Raw genomic sequence first — 21,225 nt, forward strand, 5'->3', positions numbered from 1 at the left:
CTTGCTATATATAGATATTTAGATCTATTAATTATTGAACAGTCTTACGTAACAGATGTGAAAATATATATACTGTATACAGTATTAACGTCCAATCCACACCACACGAACCCGTGGATTTTTCATTTTCTTGCTATGAATTTGATCTTCATTTTCTTGTCTTATACACGATTTATGCGTCTTGAAACACACACAAGCTTACCAGCCAGCGTTACCTTTCGATCAAGATTAATGTGTCTTGAAACACACGCAAGCTTACCGACCAACGTTTGCATATATCTCAGGGGATCTATATATATAATTATATATATTGTTCTCAATCTCAATGTTTTCGACATAATTAGGAGTCTGTTTTTTACTATTCTTGTAAATCAGTGTCATAGAGAGACATTTTTGTGTGGGAACTTGCCGATACAACTATCGAAGGTGTTGTTAGGGAAAATGATACGTGCTTTATCTTATTGTGTATATCTTTAGTCAATATTCTCTACTTGTCCATAAAATCTATTGTATCTATATATACTCTTTACATATCAATAAGATAAACAACGCTTTTCTCTGTGATTTACATGGTATCAGAGTCAAGTTACAAAACCCTAAATAACAAAAAAAAAATCTTCTCCGCCGTTTCTTGTTTTTCAAGGAAACAGGTTTTCTAATTCTACTCTTTGTCTCCTATCTACACGATGGCTACAACATCGGCTTTTTCTACTACTACTACTAAGGAATTGATCACGTCTTCTCCTTACCACCTATCCTCTAATGATCAGCCGCATCATGTTCTTACTCTGTTTCTCCTTAATGGTGAAGAATATGATAAGTGGGCTAAGATTGCACGCAACAATCTCGCAACAAAGCATAAACTTGGTCTTGTCGATGGTACTCTTCTTAAACCTGCTACTGATTCTCCCGATTACCAATGGTGGGTTCAAGTCAACTCGATGTTATGCGGCTGGCTCTATGAGAGTTTAGATCCTCAAGTCGAGAAGGTGATCCCGTTTGTTGACAACGCAAAAGTCCTATGGGACAATTTGCGTGTTCGTTACTCTATTGGGAATGCTTCTCGTGTTCACCAAATCAAATCTTCTATTGTTCGATGTGCTCAAGATGGTCAGCATGTTGCTGATTATTTCGGCCAACTCAAGGTCATGTGGGATGATCTTGATGATTTTGAGCCCTTTATTGATTGTTGTTGCAATTCTCCATCCTGTCCTCAACGTCTCAAGCAGCAAGCACGTCGAGATCTTGAGCGTATTCATCAATTTCTCATGGGTCTCGACGCTTCTCGGTTTGGTACTACATGTACCAATATTCTTAGCCGTCTCAACCGCGACACCGATGCAACACTTGACCATGTTTACTCTGAAGTTATTGATGAAGAACGCCATCTTATTGTGGCTCGATCTAAAGAAGAACATATTGATGTTGTCGGTTTTGCTGTGAAAGCTGGTGTCAATGCTATTGCATCTGCTACACGTCTCACTCAAGGACCATGTACTCACTATGGCCGTACCAACCACTCGGTGGATACATGTTTCGAACTTCACGGCTTGCCCGATTGGTGGATCGAGAAACATGGTGATACTAGAGGAGGATCACGATCCGACTCCACTCGAGGTAGAGGTCGTGGGCATTCCTCTCCTGCTTCCTATCGTGCTAACAATGCTCAAGCTTTTTCCGAAGCTGAACTCCCTGACTTACCTGGTGTTAGTAAGGCCACCTGGTCTGCTATTGTGAACTTGTTAAAACCTGACCAAACCTCTGGTTCCGATAAGCTCTCCGGTAAGCATTCTTGTGTTGAGTTTTTACTTGACTCTGGAGCATCTCATCATATGACAGGTGATGATGATCTCCTTGTGGATGCGCATGACATTCCTAGAAGTATTGTTGTTCTTCCCAATGGAAAACATACTTTCGCTACTAAAGAAGGGACGATGATCCTTGGAGATCACGGTAAACTGAATCGTGTTCTCTATGTTCCTGATCTTTCTTTCACTCTCATCTCTCTCGCTAGACTTTGTCTTGAGCTGTCCTGCTATGCTTTATTTACTGATACATTGTGTGTTATACAGGACCATACTTCGAAGATGCTGATTGGCGCATGTGAAGAGAGAGATGGGATTTATCACTTTCGTGGAGCGGTTTCAGCACGCGTCAACAATGTCAAGAAATCCACAAGAACTCTTTGGCATGAACGTTTGGGGCATCCATCTACGAAGATTTTATCTAGTTTTTTATCTACTTTACCGGATTCTGCACACCATAGTAGTGATAATAATGATTTTTGCGAAGTTTGTATTCAAGCTAAACAAACGCGGTTAGTTTTTCCCGAGAGTACTAATAAAGCGGACACATGTTTTTCTTTGATACATTGTGATATCTGGGGACCTTACAAAATTGCTTCTACGTGTGGAGCACACTATTTTCTTACTATTGTCGACGACTACTCTCGGGTCGTGTGGACCTATTTGCTTCTTGCCAAAAGGGAAGTTGCCATTCATCTCAAACAATTTGTGGCCATGGCTCATCCACAATTTGGAAAAAAGATCAAAGTCGTTCGTAGTGACAATGGGAGTGAGTTTCTTGGTCTTCATCATTTTTATAAAGATCAAGGCATTCTACATCAAACTTCTTGCGTTTATACTCTGCAAAAAAATAGGAGAGTTGAGCGCAAACATCGTCATATTCTCAACTTGGGGCGTTCTTTGCTCTTTCAAGCTGACTTACCAATTCGTTTTTGGGGCGAGAGTGTTCTCACGGCTGCTTATTTAATTAAGCGCACTCTTATTCCGCTTCTACAAGGCAAAAACCCGCATGAGCTTCTTCATTCTACTCCTCCAAATTTTGCACAAGTTCGTGTATTTGGTTGCTTGAGTTTTGCCAAACGCCATTCTTCTCGTCGTGATAAGTTCCAAGAACGAGGTCGAAGATGTATCTTTCTCGGTTATCCTCCTAATCAAAAAGGTTGGCGTGTTTATGACATGGAGACCAAAGATATTTTCGTCTCGCGTGATGTTATCTTCAACGAAGATGTTTTTCTGTCTTTTTCACCTTCTGTCTCCGAACAACCTGTTGCGTCTCCGGTCATTCCACTAACGCTTATCGACTTAAATGATTCAGTTGCCAAGACAACACCTCCGACTCTCGAAAACAGGGGGAGTCTTCCCACACCTATCCCTACTACAGTCGTTGATTCTCCGCCTACTACAGCTATTGTCTCTCCTCCAGCTCCTAGTAATGATGTTGTTGCATCTCCTGAATCCGCTGCTGTCTCTGATGAGAATTCTGATGATTTTGATGTTGGTACTGAACCATTTGGTCGTGGTCATCGCACGAAGTTGCCGTCTATTCGGGTTAAACCTTATGTTGCTTACCTCGCAGGTCACGCTGAAACTCTCATCTCTCTCAAACCTTCGTCTACTCCAGCATCTTCAGGTACTTGTTTCTATCCTATAGCACACTATGTTTCTTGTGACAAATTTAGTTGCGCCCATCAAAAGTTCCTTTCTGCCGTGACTGTGGTTGATGAACCGGTTACTTATAAGCAAGCAGTTCAACTATCAGAATGGCGTGACGCTATGCGCAAGAGATCGACGCACTCGAACTTAACGAGACCTAGACGCTTGAACGTCTTCCACCAGGCGTAAAAGCTCCTGGCTATAAATGGGTGTATCGGCTTAAGTTTAATTCGGATGGTACCCTTGAACGGTATAAGGCGAGGTTAGTAGCTCTTGGTAATCACCAAAAAGAGGGTGTTGATTTTTCGGAGATATTTGCTCGGGTTGCTAAACTTTAAACTGTTCGTACCTTACTTGGTGTTGCTTCGGATAAAAATTAGAAACTCCATCAGATGGATGTTCACAATGCATTCTTACATGGCGATCTTGACGAGGATATCTACATGAAACCACCTCCAGGTTTTTCTTCCAGCTGATCCGTCTCTTGTGTGCAAACTTAAAAAGTCCATTTATGGTCTTCGGCAAGCTTCTCGTTGCTGGTTTTCCAAGTTATCTACAGCTCTTCTTGACTATGGCTTTGTACGTTCTCACAAAGACAATTCCCTGTTTACCTATCGGCGTGGTGCTGTTGTTCTTCATGTTCTTGTCTACGTTGATGACTTGATTGTTTGTGGTGCTGATTTGGTAGTTCTCAAATTGTTTAAAGCTTATTTATGCCGCGCTGTTTCAAGATGAAGGATCTAAGCATATTGAAATACTTTCTTGGCATTGAAGTTGCTCGTGGACCTGATGGCATCTTTCTCTCGCAACACAAATATTGTATTGATATCATCGACGAGTGTGGTTTGTCTGGCTCGTGTTCGGTTGATACTCTTTTGGAGCAAAATCATACGCTGTTGGATTTTAAAAGTGCACCGCACTCGGATCCGACACAATATCGATGTCTAGTTGGACGTCTTGTTTATCTCACTCATACTCGTCCGGAGTTAAGTTATGCTGTCAACATTCTTGCACAGTTTATGCAGACACCTCTTACGGATCATTGGGATTCGGCTCAGCGTTTGGTTCGTTACTTGAAGTTTTCACCCAGCCAGGGTGTTGTTCTATCTTCCACAGCTCCTCTTCAAGTGAATGCCTATTGCAATTCTGATTTTAATAAATGTCCTTCTACTAGACGGTACCTTACAGGTTATATAGTAATGCTTGGTGATTCTCCACTTCAATGGAAGACAAAGAAGCAAAGTCGTGTGTCGCTTTCATCGGCTGAAGCAGAGTATCGTGCCTTGGCTATGACTTGTACGGAGCTATTGTGGCTAAAGGAAGTTTTGCAGTTCCTTGGTGTCGATCATTCTCAGCCAATGCGTTTATTCAGTGATAGTTAAGCAGCTCTTCAAATCGCAGCAAACTCTGTTTTTCATGAACGCACAAAGCATATTGAGAGTGATTGTCACTTCATTCGTGATGAAGTTACTTCCGGTGCCATTACTACCGCTCATATCCCAACTGAAGAACAGTCGGCTGACATCTTCACTAAAACCCTCGGATTGGATCAATTCAAGTATCTACGGTCTAAGTTGGGTGTTCTAAACTTACACACTCCACCTTGAAGGGGAGTGTTAGGGAAAAGGATATGTTCCATATCTTAATGTGTATATCTTTAGTCAATATTCTCTACTTGTGCATCAAGTCTATTGTATCTATATGTACTCTTTACATATCAATAAGACAAACAACGCTTTTCTCTGAGATTTACAGATGTCTTCATCAAAGTTGCTAGAACTGCTCAAACTTTCATTTTCTTGTCTTAAACGCTATTTTCAGTTATAAGGTTCTCTTTATTTGGTGAAAATTTTATATATCTTGAGGCACACGCAAACGTATCACCATTTTGTTAATAGTTCTTTAGTGTTAGAGTTGCATGCGATAGCAGAGAGTTCTGCAAAGGTTGTCTCATATCCACTAAAGCAAAACTCCATTTAAATTACTGGACACTTCATGTTAGCCGCATTTAAATTTGACTCTATATAACTTAAAACCGCATATATGTATATCTATATATATATTGAACCTGTGTATATATATTGAATCTGTGTATATATATATATAACTTAAAATTTGAGAAGCACAAAATTTAATATTGTTGTTTTTGTTTTCCTTTTAAAAATATAATTATTGTAAGTGTTGGAGGAATACACAACGCTTTAAATAACAATATAGATATGATTACTTGGATTAATTTGGCTATTTAATATGTTTTCACAAAATATTGTTTGTAGTTTGTAATGAGACATTTAAAAATAGATAAATGGTAAGTTTGGTGTGTTTAATTTACCACCAAAATGTCTTTGGGGAAACTTAGATCTCGGGAGAAGTTCAAGAAACCTAGCTTTATGTGTGTCAGTTAAACTAAAGATGCTTGTGATTTAGACTTACTTTGGTAGTGCTTAGATGATGAACTTATTTTGCCTAACTTATATCACACATGTAATGTTTTTATCTTTCATTAAAACATCACAAGAGGAAGGTTTAAAGTTGTTTGTACAAAAAAAACAAAAAAAAACGATGTTTAAACTTTAAATTTTCCGTTGGTTCCTTTTTATTATTGATTTTTTTTTTTTAGTTTACTCTCGCGTACGTGTAGTACTTGTTCTGTTAGTAGACTTTATTTCTTATTTTGTTTTCATGAATATATTTTTCAGTTGTTCCATTTCATTTTTTATAATAAAATTTTAAGTCTCTTATCTTTGGACTAAAACTTGTTTTTGGAAGGGAAAGAAGCATGTGGAGTGTGTTGTCCATTGAGTTCAATCAAAGAAAGCAAACAGGAATGGGTCAAGTGTACGTTGGAAAGCTAATTGGTGTGTTAATTGAGACGATGACAAAAATGAAAAGTAACCTGTAATAAAAGACAGACTTCACAGATTTCATTAGTAAGAAGCCAATTTAGTGAGAAGCCAATTTATCTAATATATCACACTGACTACTAGCTAATGAGTACTAGTAGTAGTAAATATGAGCTTTTGTCACACAAGAGTAAGATTAGGGAATGACCAAACGTACATAGATGTTGGAGATAAGATAAATGATAGTTAATTAACTCCTAATTCTGTACAGGGGATAAACAAATGTAAATCTTAATTTGTTATTTTTTTAAGTCGAAATTGGTGCATGATTGCATGAAGATTAAGAAGCCTAACTTCATTAAGCAATAACATGCCGAAATGTGAACGCCAAGGAACTAGAAAATTAAGAAAAACAAAATGCATAATTAACTTGAATTTTGGTTGGTACAATTAACACTTGATATATAATACTGTTTCTGTAGTTTCCTCACAAAAAGATTCTTGTAAATGTTGGATGGATATAAATAATATGCTATCTAACACTTGCTCGAATAAAAATGATAATGATGATAATAATATCTTGCTTTAGTTTGGTTGGAAAATGAATTTTTGCATGCTTTGTAATAATGTTTGTAATTAGTAATGAGACACTTAAAGATGGATGAATGGTAAGTTTGGTGTTTTACCAACCAAAGTGTCTTTGAGCTTTCCAAAAATTTCTACTATATAAATCAACACTCATATCCTAACATTGCAAACACAAACATCTATTAATAAATAAATTTTGCTTTATTTTTTATTCTGATCTTTCATAATTAAGAAAACAAAATGCTAGGTTTGAACAAAAAGGTTACAACTGTTGTAATGACGATGTTTTGGATTACACTAATCAGTATATCGTGTTTGAATGCAGAAACAGAGTTATTTATAAATCCAATAGACTGCTTCAACTCAATCAAGAAGACTCAGGGATGCAGCGATGCCATTGGTGATATACATCACTGGGACTTCAGCCATCTAAAACGTGCTTGCTGCGAAGCACTCGAAGGTTTAAGCGAAGGATGTTGGCCCATTGTCTTTCCAGGACAACCCCTTGTTCACACAATGATTAAAGGCATATGTTTTTTTCTATAGAAAACATATGGTCGTTATTTATGATCAAAAGCATGCTAGCAAGTAAACAATAAATAATGTGTGTTGTAATGCGTTTTATCTTCTTCTTCTTCTTTTTTTCCTATTGTATTTGGGTTTGGTTTGTTTTTTTTTTTCCTTTTTATTAAAAATTATGATTTGGGAGGATATAAAAAGATCCCTTATATAATGAGAAGATATCCTATTAATAAGCCTCCCTTGTTTCTATCAGCCAGTAAAAATATATTTTGTTGTTGTTTATTATATTTATTTTTTTCACTCTACCACTATCTCTACGTAGTTTATTTAGTGTTCAATATTACGTGTACAGAAGAATGCATGGACTGTTGCATGACATGTGTGTTTATTTTAGATATAAATAATTCTATGAATTACTCGATTCCATTAGTAATGAAGATTCAGAATATATATATATATATATATATATATATATATCATCCAGATTATGTTGCTGTATTGTTGAAGATGTGAAACCATCAGGGGATTCTCTTAAAATAGACGTGAAGAATCAACACTACTCAAAATCAGCGAAACTCTATAGAGAAAGAAGATCATTTTTTTTTCCTTGTCTACATGTACTAATTAACTGGTTCATTATATTTTAAGGTATGGTGGTCAGGTGTAATTTAATTTCAATATGCTCTAATTAACGCCCTAACTAAAAATAGTTTGGCAAATTAATAAAGAAAATTTCTCTTTTCTAAAAATATATCCAGAAAAAAGCGAATAGCCAAAGAAATTTCTTGGAATCTCTTTCACAATTCCTTAATTAATTAAAGGCCTTCAACTACTCTTCAAGCATCTATATAAATCCCAGTTAGCATAGAAAGCAAAGATCTTTAAAAAATCCAAAAGAAAATAATATATTGATATAAATTAGCATTCTCACGTCACGTGTGTACATCTTTCTCCTAGAAACAACAAAAAAAAAAAAAAAAAAACAAAAATGGCAAGAATTTCATTAGCGATATGTCTAACGTTACTTGTCACGTTAAGCACCGTTTATGAAACACAAGGGACCTTCTCGTTACCCCATTACTTGGAAAAATTTCCCAAAGTGGGCAAAGACTTCGAGGCTTTCGCAAACAAAGGTATGTCGGACTTCCTTGGTGACCTGGAGGGTATGTGTCCCAAAACCGCCGAGTTCAAGAATTTATTTGCAACGTTGAAGGATTACATGGCCTCCTTCGGTTCCGGGTCGTCAAAAGATATCAAGATGGAGTTGTCAGAAAAATCCGAAAAATTGTTCAGGGCTATGTCTGTTTTCGACACTAGTAAAGGCGGAACATCAGTAAGTAGTTTTAATACAATATTCATATGGTACGTAACGTATGTGATCATGATAGTTTTTGCTTTTGGCGAGATAGGATGATTCGTGGAATCTGGTGGATGGCTTGTTGTCAATGGGGAAGGGTTTGATGGAGATGAAGAAGAGCGGTTCCCAGGAGTTAAATTTTGAACAAAGAAAAGAACTGATCGTGTCTATGGTGGAATGGACCCGAGGGATTGGTCTATTCGTTAAGGCCGCCTCCGAGAGTAAAGGACAATCTATTGATCTGTCATCTTTTGGGATTGACTATGACAACAGTGTAGAATCTCCTATTAAAAGAGCTATGTACGAAACACAAGGAACATTCTCACTACCCCATTACTTGGAGAATCTCCCTAAAAAGGCCCAAGACTTTGAGCCTTTCGCTTACAATGGTATGTCGCACTTCATCGATAGCCTAGAGAGTAAGTGTCCTGCGACAACAGAGTTCAAGGATTTCTTTGTAAAGCTGGAGGACTACATGGCAATCTTCAAGTCGGCATCATCCGGATCAAAAGATTTCAAGGTGGACATGTCAATAAAATCTCAGAGGCTCTTCAAGGCTATGTCTGTATTAACTGGTACTCAAGGCAGCGGGATATCTGTAAGTTCTATAAGTAACTATATCTATATACATATATCTGTCAGATGTTCGTCGCTCGCTGTTTTAAATGAGATATATAAATATATTGTTTTTTGGGCGATAGGTGGATTCGTGGAGGATGCTCGATGGTTTGTTGTCAATGGGAAAATTTTTGGTTGAGATGAAGAAGCATGGTTCCAATGAGATAACTTTCGAACAAAGGACAGAAATGGTTGGGTCTATGGTGAAGTGGGCTAGAGCTATCGGTCTTTTCGCCAGGGTGGCCTCTGAGAAGAAAGGAAAAACCATTGATCTATCACCTTTTGGTATTTTTCATGCCCGAAATTATGGAAAAGGTAACTTCAAAACATCCAGCGAGCTCTAATCATCCTATGAAAAAAGAACCCTCCAAGTAAAGATATAACAAGTGAGTGTAAAAAGTAATAATGTTTTCATTTTATATTGACAGCCCTGCATTGTAAGACACGAGAGAGCTGTAGAACATTTTTGGCTATTATAACTATTAATATTATATTGCTAATTCTTTTTAACTTGCTATATATAGATATTTAGATCTATTAATTATTGAACAGTCTTACGTAACAGATGTGAAAATATATATACTGTATACAGTATTAACGTCCAATCCACACCACACGAACCCGTGGATTTTTCATTTTCTTGCTATGAATTTGATCTTCATTTTCTTGTCTTATACACGATTTATGCGTCTTGAAACACACACAAGCTTACCAGCCAGCGTTACCTTTCGATCAAGATTAATGTGTCTTGAAACACACGCAAGCTTACCGACCAACGTTTGCATATATCTCAGGGGATCTATATATATAATTATATATATTGTTCTCAATCTCAATGTTTTCGACATAATTAGGAGTCTGTTTTTTACTATTCTTGTAAATCAGTGTCATAGAGAGACATTTTTGTGTGGGAACTTGCCGATACAACTATCGAAGGTGTTGTTAGGGAAAATGATATTTGCTTTATCTTATTGTGTATATCTTTAGTCAATATTCTCTACTTGTGCATAAAATCTATTGTATCTATATATACTCTTTACATATCAATAAGATAAACAACGCTTTTCTCTGAGATTTACATGGTATCAGAGTCAAGTTACAAAACCCTAAATAACAAAAAAAAAATCTTCTCCGCCGTTTCTTGTTTTTCAAGGAAACAGGTTTTCTAATTCTACTCTTTGTCTCCTATCTACACGATGGCTACAACATCGGCTTTTTCTACTACTACTACTAAGGAATTGATCACGTCTTCTCCTTACCACCTATCCTCTAATGATCAGCCGCATCATGTTCTTACTCTGTTTCTCCTTAATGGTGAAGAATATGATAAGTGGGCTAAGATTGCACGCAACAATCTCGCAACAAAGCATAAACTTGGTCTTGTCGATGGTACTCTTCTTAAACCTGCTACTGATTCTCCCGATTACCAATGGTGGGTTCAAGTCAACTCGATGTTATGCGGCTGGCTCTATGCGAGTTTAGATCCTCAAGTCCAGAAGGTGATCCCGTTTGTTGACAACGCAAAAGTCCTATGGGACAATTTGCGTGTTCGTTACTCTATTGGGAATGCTTCTCGTGTTCACCAAATCAAATCTTCTATTGCTCGATGTGCTCAAGATGGTCAGCATGTTGCTGATTATTTCGGCCAACTCAAGGTCATGTGGGATGATCTTGATGATTTTGAGCCCTTTATTGATTGTTGTTGCAATTCTCCATCCTGTCCTCAACGTCTCAAGCAGCAAGCACGTCGAGATCTTGAGCGTATTCATCAATTTCTCATGGGTCTCGACGCTTCTCGGTTTGGTACTACACGTACCAATATTCTTAGTCGTCTCAACCGCGACACCGATGCAACACTTGACCATGTTTACTCTGAAGTTATTGATGAAGAACACCATCTTATTGTGGCTCGATCTAAAGAAGAACATATTGATGTCGTCGGTTTTGCTGTGAAAGCTGGTGTCAATGCTATTGCATCTGCTACACGTCTCACTCAAGGACCATGTACTCACTGTGGCCGTACCAACCACTCGGTGGATACATGTTTCGAACTTCACGGCTTGCCCGATTGGTGGATCGAGAAACATGGTGATACTAGAGGAGGATCACGATCCGACTCCACTCGAGGTAGAGGTCGTGGGCATTCCTCTCCTGCTTCCTATCGTGCTAACAATGCTCAAGCTTTTTCCGAAGCTGAACTCCCTGACTTACCTGGTGTTAGTAAGGCCACCTGGTCTGCTATTGTGAACTTGTTAAAACCTGACCAAACCTCTGGTTCCGATAAGCTCTCCGGTAAGCATTCTTGTGTTGAGTTTTTACTTGACTCTGGAGCATCTCATCATATGACAGGTGATGATGATCTCCTTGTGGATGCGCATGACATTCCTAGAAGTATTGTTGTTCTTCCCAATGGAAAACATACTTTCGCTACTAAAGAAGGGACGATGATCCTTGGAGATCACGTTAAACTGAATCGTGTTCTCTATGTTCCTGATCTTTCTTTCACTCTCATCTCTCTCGCTAGACTTTGTCTTGAGCTGTCCTGCTATGATTTATTTACTGATACATTGTGTGTTATACAGGACCATACTTCGAAGATGCTGATTGGCGCATGTGAAGAGAGAGATGGGGTTTATCACTTTCGTGGAGCGGTTTCAGCACGCGTCAACAATGTTAAGAAATCCACAAGAACTCTTTGGCATGAACGTTTGGGGCATCCATCTACGAAGATTTTATCTAGTTTTTTATCTACTTTACCGGATTCTGCACACCATAGTAGTGATAATAATGATTTTTGCGAAGTTTGTATTCAAGCTAAACAAACGCGGTTAGTTTTTCCCGAGAGTACTAATAAAGCGGACACATGTTTTTCTTTGATACATTGTGATATCTGGGGACCTTACAAAATTGCTTCTACGTGTGGAGCACACTATTTTCTTACTATTGTCGACGACTACTCTCGGGTCGTGTGGACCTATTTGCTTCTTGCCAAAAGGGAAGTTGCCATTCATCTCAAACAATTTGTGGCCATGGCTCATCCACAATTTGGAAAAAAGATCAAAGTCGTTCGTAGTGACAATGGGAGTGAGTTTCTTGGTCTTCATCATTTTTATAAAGATCAAGGCATTCTACATCAAACTTCTTGCGTTTATACTCTGCAAAAAAATACGAGAGTTGAGCGCAAACATCGTCATATTCTCAACTTGGGGCGTTCTTTGCTCTTTCAAGCTGACTTACCAATTCGTTTTTGGGGCGAGAGTGTCCTCACGGCTGCTTATTTAATTAATCGCACTCTTATTCCGCTTCTACAAGGCAAAAACCCGCATGAGCTTCTTCATTCTACTCCTCCAAATTTTGCACAAGTTCGTGTATTTGGTTGCTTGAGTTTTGCCAAACGCCATTCTTCTCGTCGTGATAAGTTCCAAGAACGAGGTCGAAGATGTATCTTTCTCGGTTATCCTCCTAATCAAAAAGGTTGGCGTGTTTATGACATGGAGACCAAAGATATTTTCGTCTCGCGTGATGTTATCTTCAACGAAGATGTTTTTCTGTCTTTTTCACCTTCTGTCTCCGAACAACCTGTTGCGTCTCCGGTCATTCCACTAACGCTTATCGACTTAAATGATTCAGTTGCCAAGACAACACCTCCGACTCTCGAAAACAGGGGGAGTCTTCCCACACCTATCCCTACTACAGTCGTTGATTCTCCGCCTACTACAGCTATTGTCTCTCCTCCAGCTCCTAGTAATGATGTTGTTGCATCTCCTGAATCCGCTGCTGTCTCTGATGAGAATTCTGATGATTTTGATGTTGGTACTGAACCATTTGGTCGTGGTCATCGCACGAAGTTGCCGTCTATTCGGGTTAAACCTTATGTTGCTTACCTCGCAGGTCACGCTGAAACTCTCATCTCTCTCAAACCTTCGTCTACTCCAGCATCTTCAGGTACTTGTTTCTATCCTATAGCACACTATGTTTCTTGTGACAAATTTAGTTGCGCCCATCAAAAGTTCCTTTCTGCCGTGACTGTGGTTGATGAACCGGTTACTTATAAGCAAGCAGTTCAACTATCAGAATGGCGTGACGCTATGCGCAAGAGATCGACGCACTCGAACTTAACGAGACCTAGACGCTTGAACGTCTTCCACCAGGCGTAAAAGCTCCTGGCTATAAATGGGTGTATCGGCTTAAGTTTAATTCGGATGGTACCCTTGAACGGTATAAGGCGAGGTTAGTAGCTCTTGGTAATCACCAAAAAGAGGGTGTTGATTTTTCGGAGATATTTGCTCGGGTTGCTAAACTTTAAACTGTTCGTACCTTACTTGGTGTTGCTTCGGATAAAAATTAGAAACTCCATCAGATGGATGTTCACAATGCATTCTTACATGGCGATCTTGACGAGGATATCTACATGAAACCACCTCCAGGTTTTTCTTCCAGCTGATCCGTCTCTTGTGTGCAAACTTAAAAAGTCCATTTATGGTCTTCGGCAAGCTTCTCGTTGCTGGTTTTCCAAGTTATCTACAGCTCTTCTTGACTATGGCTTTGTACGTTCTCACAAAGACAATTCCCTGTTTACCTATCGGCGTGGTGCTGTTGTTCTTCATGTTCTTGTCTACGTTGATGACTTGATTGTTTGTGGTGCTGATTTGGTAGTTCTCAAATTGTTTAAAGCTTATTTATGCCGCGCTGTTTCAAGATGAAGGATCTAAGCATATTGAAATACTTTCTTGGCATTGAAGTTGCTCGTGGACCTGATGGCATCTTTCTCTCGCAACACAAATATTGTATTGATATCATCGACGAGTGTGGTTTGTCTGGCTCGTGTTCGGTTGATACTCTTTTGGAGCAAAATCATACGCTGTTGGATTTTAAAAGTGCACCGCACTCGGATCCGACACAATATCGATGTCTAGTTGGACGTCTTGTTTATCTCACTCATACTCGTCCGGAGTTAAGTTATGCTGTCAACATTCTTGCACAGTTTATGCAGACACCTCTTACGGATCATTGGGATTCGGCTCAGCGTTTGGTTCGTTACTTGAAGTTTTCACCCAGCCAGGGTGTTGTTCTATCTTCCACAGCTCCTCTTCAAGTGAATGCCTATTGCAATTCTGATTTTAATAAATGTCCTTCTACTAGACGGTACCTTACAGGTTATATAGTAATGCTTGGTGATTCTCCACTTCAATGGAAGACAAAGAAGCAAAGTCGTGTGTCGCTTTCATCGGCTGAAGCAGAGTATCGTGCCTTGGCTATGACTTGTACGGAGCTATTGTGGCTAAAGGAAGTTTTGCAGTTCCTTGGTGTCGATCATTCTCAGCCAATGCGTTTATTCAGTGATAGTTAAGCAGCTCTTCAAATCGCAGCAAACTCTGTTTTTCATGAACGCACAAAGCATATTGAGAGTGATTGTCACTTCATTCGTGATGAAGTTACTTCCGGTGCCATTACTACCGCTCATATCCCAACTGAAGAACAGTCGGCTGACATCTTCACTAAAACCCTCGGATTGGATCAATTCAAGTATCTACGGTCTAAGTTGGGTGTTCTAAACTTACACACTCCACCTTGAAGGGGAGTGTTAGGGAAAAGGATATGTTCCATATCTTAATGTGTATATCTTTAGTCAATATTCTCTACTTGTGCATCAAGTCTATTGTATCTATATGTACTCTTTACATATCAATAAGACAAACAACGCTTTTCTCTGAGATTTACAGATGTCTTCATCAAAGTTGCTAGAACTGCTCAAACTTTCATTTTCTTGTCTTAAACGCTATTTTCAGTTATAAGGTTCTCTTTATTTGGTGAAAATTTTATATATCTTGAGGCACACGCAAACGTATCACCATTTTGTTAATAGTTCTTTAGTGTTAGAGTTGCATGCGATAGGAGAGAGTTCTGCAAAGGTTGTCTCATATCCACTAAAGCAAAACTCCATTTAAATTACTGGACACTTCATGTTAGCCGCATTTAAATTTGACTCTATATAACTTAAAACCGCATATATGTATATCTATATATATATTGAACCTGTGTATATATATTGAATCTGTGTATATATATATATATAACTTAAAATTTGAGAAGCACAAAATTTAATATTGTTGTTTTTGTTTTCCTTTTAAAAATATAATTATTGTAAGTGTTGGAGGAATACACAACGCTTTAAATAACAATATAGATATGATTACTTGGATTAATTTGGCTATTTAATATGTTTTCACAAAATATTGTTTGTAGTTTGTAATGAGACATTTAAAAATAGATAAATGGTAAGTTTGGTGTGTTTAATTTACCACCAAAATGTCTTTGGGGAAACTTAGATCTCGGGAGAAGTTCAAGAAACCTAGCTTTATGTGTGTCAGTTAAACTAAAGATGCTTGTGATTTAGACTTACTTTGGTAGTGCTTAGATGATGAACTTATTTTGCCTAACTTATATCACACATGTAATGTTTTTATCTTTCATTAAAACATCACAAGAGGAAGGTTTAAAGTTGTTTGTACAAAAAAAACAAAAAAAAACGATGTTTAAACTTTAAATTTTCCGTTGGTTCCTTTTTATTATTGATTTTTTTTTTTTAGTTTACTCTCGCGTACGTGTAGTACTTGTTCTGTTAGTAGACTTTATTTCTTATTTTGTTTTCATGAATATATTTTTCAGTTGTTCCATTTCATTTTTTTATAATAAAATTTTAAGTCTCTTATCTTTGGACTAAAACTTGTTTTTGGAAGGGAAAGAAGCATGTGGAGTGTGTTGTCCATTGAGTTCAATCAAAGAAAGCAAACAGGAATGGGTCAAGTGTACGTTGGAAAGCTAATTGGTGTGTTAATTGAGACGATGACAAAAATGAAAAGTAACCTGTAATAAAAGACAGACTTCACAGATTTCATTAGTAAGAAGCCAATTTAGTGAGAAGCCAATTTATCTAATATATCACACTGACTACTAGCTAATGAGTACTAGTAGTAGTAAATATGAGCTTTTGTCACACAAGAGTAAGATTAGGGAATGACCAAACGTACATAGATGTTGGAGATAAGATAAATGATAGTTAATTAACTCCTAATTCTGTACAGGGGATAAACAAATGTAAATCTTAATTTGTTATTTTTTTAAGTCGAAATTGGTGCATGATTGCATGAAGATTAAGAAGCCTAACTTCATTAAGCAATAACATGCCGAAATGTGAACGCCAAGGAACTAGAAAATTAAGAAAAACAAAATGCATAATTAACTTGAATTTTGGTTGGTACAATTAACACTTGATATATAATACTGTTTCTGTAGTTTCCTCACAAAAAGATTCTTGTAAATGTTGGATGGATATAAATAATATGCTATCTAACACTTGCTCGAATAAAAATGATAATGATGATAATAATATCTTGCTTTAGTTTGGTTGGAAAATGAATTTTTGCATGCTTTGTAATAATGTTTGTAATTAGTAATGAGACACTTAAAGATGGATGAATGGTAAGTTTGGTGTTTTACCAACCAAAGTGTCTTTGAGCTTTCCAAAAATTTCTACTATATAAATCAACACTCATATCCTAACATTGCAAACACAAACATCTATTAATAAATAAATTTTGCTTTATTTTTTATTCTGATCTTTCATAATTAAGAAAACAAAATGCTAGGTTTGAACAAAAAGGTTACAACTGTTGTAATGACGATGTTTTGGATTACACTAATCAGTATATCGTGTTTGAATGCAGAAACAGAGTTATTTATAAATCCAATAGACTGCTTCAACTCAATCAAGAAGACTCAGGGATGCAGCGATGCCATTGGTGATATACATCACTGGGACTTCAGCCATCTAAAACGTGCTTGCTGCGAAGCACTCGAAGGTTTAAGCGAAGGATGTTGGCCCATTGTCTTTCCAGGACAACCCCTTGTTCACACAATGATTAAAGGCATATGTTTTTTTCTATAGAAAACATATGGTCGTTATTTATGATCAAAAGCATGCTAGCAAGTAAACAATAAATAATGTGTGTTGTAATGCGTTTTATCTTCTTCTTCTTTTTTTCCTATTGTATTTGGGTTTGGTTTGTTTTTTTTTTTTCCTTTTTATTAAAAATTATGATTTGGGAGGATATAAAAAGATCCCTTATATAATGAGAAGATATCCTATTAATAAGCCTCCCTTGTTTCTATCAGCCAGTAAAAATATATTTTGTTGTTGTTTATTATATTTATTTTTTTCACTCTACCACTATCTCTACGTAGTTTATTTAGTGTTCAATATTACGTGTACAGAAGAATGCATGGACTGTTGCATGACATGTGTGTTTATTTTAGATATAAATAATTCTATGAATTACTCGATTCCATTAGTAATGAAGATTCAGAATATATATATATATATATATATATATATCATCCAGATTATGTTGCTGTATTGTTGAAGATGTGAAACCATCAGGGGATTCTCTTAAAATAGACGTGAAGAATCAACACTACTCAAAATCAGCGAAACTCTATAGAGAAAGAAGATCATTTTTTTTTCCTTGTCTACATGTACTAATTAACTGGTTCATTATATTTTAAGGTATGGTGGTCAGGTGTAATTTAATTTCAATATGCTCTAATTAACGCCCTAACTAAAAATAGTTTGGCAAATTAATAAAGAAAATTTCTCTTTTCTAAAAATATATCCAGAAAAAAGCGAATAGCCAAAGAAATTTCTTGGAATCTCTTTCACAATTCCTTAATTAATTAAAGGCCTTCAACTACTCTTCAAGCATCTATATAAATCCCAGTTAGCATAGAAAGCAAAGATCTTTAAAAAATCCAAAAGAAAATAATATATTGATATAAATTAGCATTCTCACGTCACGTGGGTACATCTTTCTCCTAGAAACAACAAAAAAAAAAAAAAAAAAACAAAAATGGCAAGAATTTCATTAGCGATATGTCTAACGTTACTTGTCACGTTAAGCACCGTTTATGAAACACAAGGGACCTTCTCGTTACCCCATTACTTGGAAAAATTTCCCAAAGTGGGCAAAGACTTCGAGGCTTTCGCAAACAAAGGTATGTCGGACTTCCTTGGTGACCTGGAGGGTATGTGTCCCAAAACCGCCGAGTTCAAGAATTTATTTGCAACGTTGAAGGATTACATGGCCTCCTTCGGTTCCGGGTCGTCAAAAGATATCAAGATGGAGTTGTCAGAAAAATCCGAAAAATTGTTCAGGGCTATGTCTGTTTTCGACACTAGTAAAGGCGGAACATCAGTAAGTAGTTTTAATACAATATTCATATGGTACGTAACGTATGTGATCATGATAGTTTTTGCTTTTGGCGAGATAGGATGATTCGTGGAATCTGGTGGATGGCTTGTTGGCAATGGGGAAGGGTTTGATGGAGATGAAGAAGAGCGGTTCCCAGGAGTTAAATTTTGAACAAAGAAAAGAACTGATCGTGTCTATGGTGGAATGGACCCGAGGGATTGGTCTATTCGTTAAGGCCGCCTCCGAGAGTAAAGGACAATCTGTTGATCTGTCATCTTTTGGGATTGACTATGACAACAGTGTAGAATCTCCTATTAAAAGAGCTATGTACGAAACACAAGGAACATTCTCACTACCCCATTACTTGGAGAATCTCCCTAAAAAGGCCCAAGACTTTGAGCCTTTCGCTTACAATGGTATGTCGCACTTCATCGATAGCCTAGAGAGTAAGTGTCCTGCGACAACAGAGTTCAAGGATTTCTTTGTAAAGCTGGAGGACTACATGGCAATCTTCAAGTCGGCATCATCCGGATCAAAAGATTTCAAGGTGGACATGTCAATAAAATCTCAGAGGCTCTTCAAGGCTATGTCTGTATTAACTGGTACTCAAGGCAGCGGGATATCTGTAAGTTCTATAAGTAACTATATCTATATACATATATCTGTCAGATGTTCGTCGCTCGCTGTTTTAAATGAGATATATAAATATATTGTTTTTTGGGCGATAGGTGGATTCGTGGAGGATGCTCGATGGTTTGTTGTCAATGGGAAAATTTTTGGTTGAGATGAAGAAGCATGGTTCCAATGAGATAACTTTCGAACAAAGGACAGAAATGGTTGGGTCTATGGTGAAGTGGGCTAGAGCTATCGGTCTTTTCGCCAGGGTGGCCTCTGAGAAGAAAGGAAAAACCATTGATCTATCACCTTTTGGTATTTTTCATGCCCGAAATTATGGAAAAGGTAACTTCAAAACATCCAGCGAGCTCTAATCATCCTATGAAAAAAGAACCCTCCAAGTAAAGATATAACAAGTGAGTGTAAAAAGTAATAATGTTTTCATTTTATATTGACAGCCCTGCATTGTAAGACACGAGAGAGCTGTAGAACATTTTTGGCTATTATAACTATTAATATTATATTGCTAATTCTTTTTAACTTGCTATATATAGATATTTAGATCTATTAATTATTGAACAGTCTTACGTAACAGATGTGAAAATATATATACTGTATACAGTATTAACGTCCAATCCACACCACACGAACCCGTGGATTTTTCATTTTCTTGCTATGAATTTGATCTTCATTTTCTTGTCTTATACACGATTTATGCGTCTTGAAACACACACAAGCTTACCAGCCAGCGTTACCTTTCGATCAAGATTAATGTGTCTTGAAACACACGCAAGCTTACCGACCAACGTTTGCATATATCTCAGGGGATCTATATATATAATTATATATATTGTTCTCAATCTCAATGTTTTCGACATAATTAGGAGTCTGTTTTTTACTATTCTTGTAAATCAGTGTCATAGAGAGACATTTTTGTGTGGGAACTTGCCGATACAACTATCGAAGGTGTTGTTAGGGAAAAGGATACGTGCTTTATCTTATTGTGTATATCTTTAGTCAATATTCTCTACTTGTGCATAAAATCTATTGTATCTATATATACTCTTTACATATCAATAAGATAAACAACGCTTTTCTCTGAGATTTACATGGTATCAGAGTCAAGTTACAAAACCCTAAATAACAAAAAAAAAATCTTCTCCGCCGTTTCTTGTTTTTCAAGGAAACAGGTTTTCTAATTCTACTCTTTGTCTCCTATCTACACGATGGCTACAACATCGGCTTTTTCTACTACTACTACTAAGGAATTGATCACGTCTTCTCCTTACCACCTATCCTCTAATGATCAGCCGCATCATGTTCTTACTCTGTTTCTCCTTAATGGTGAAGAATATGATAAGTGGGCTAAGATTGCACGCAACAATCTCGCAACAAAGCATAAACTTGGTCTTGTCGATGGTACTCTTCTTAAACCTGCTACTGATTCTCCCGATTACCAATGGTGGGTTCAAGTCAACTCGATGTTATGCGGCTGGCTCTATGCGAGTTTAGATCCTCAAGTCCAGAAGGTGATCCCGTTTGTTGACAACGCAAAAGTCCTATGGGACAATTTGCGTGTTCGTTACTCTATTGGGAATGCTTCTCGTGTTCACCAAATCAAATCTTCTATTGCTCGATGTGCTCAAGATGGTCAGCATGTTGCTGATTATTTCGGCCAACTCAAGGTCATGTGGGATGATCTTGATGATTTTGAGCCCTTTATTGATTGTTGTTGCAATTCTCCATCCTGTCCTCAACGTCTCAAGCAGCAAGCACGTCGAGATCTTGAGCGTATTCATCAATTTCTCATGGGTCTCGACGCTTCTCGGTTTGGTACTACATGTACCAATATTCTTAGCCGTCTCAACCGCGACACCGATGCAACACTTGACCATGTTTACTCTGAAGTTATTGATGAAGAACGCCATCTTATTGTGGCTTGATCTAAAGAAGAACATATTGATGTTGTCGGTTTT

At 37.4% G+C, this 21,225-nt stretch overlaps 2 protein-coding genes across 2 annotated transcripts; both read left to right on the forward strand.

Moving 5' to 3' along the window:
* The first annotated feature begins 8,253 nt into the window (after positions 1 to 8,253).
* LOC147935574 (uncharacterized) lies at positions 8,254 to 9,896 on the forward strand. Its single transcript, XM_087476538.1, has 3 exons — positions 8,254 to 8,744; positions 8,821 to 9,366; positions 9,470 to 9,896. The coding sequence occupies exons 1-3, from the start codon at positions 8,400 to 8,402 to the stop codon at positions 9,728 to 9,730; spliced, it is 1,152 nt and encodes a 383-aa protein (XP_087332664.1). The 5' UTR covers positions 8,254 to 8,399; the 3' UTR covers positions 9,731 to 9,896.
* An 8,250-nt stretch (positions 9,897 to 18,146) lies between these two features.
* On the forward strand, positions 18,147 to 19,789 carry LOC147935575 (uncharacterized). The gene is made up of 3 exons (XM_087470982.1): positions 18,147 to 18,637; positions 18,714 to 19,259; positions 19,363 to 19,789. Exons 1-3 carry the CDS (start codon positions 18,293 to 18,295, stop codon positions 19,621 to 19,623), a joined length of 1,152 nt encoding a protein of 383 aa, XP_087327108.1. The 5' UTR covers positions 18,147 to 18,292; the 3' UTR covers positions 19,624 to 19,789.
* The last annotated feature ends 1,436 nt before the right edge of the window (positions 19,790 to 21,225 follow it).

Source organism: Camelina sativa, chromosome 11 (genome assembly GCF_030686135.1).
Source record: "Camelina sativa cultivar CO46 ecotype springtype chromosome 11, ASM3068613v1".
NCBI lineage: Eukaryota > Viridiplantae > Streptophyta > Magnoliopsida > Brassicales > Brassicaceae > Camelina > Camelina sativa.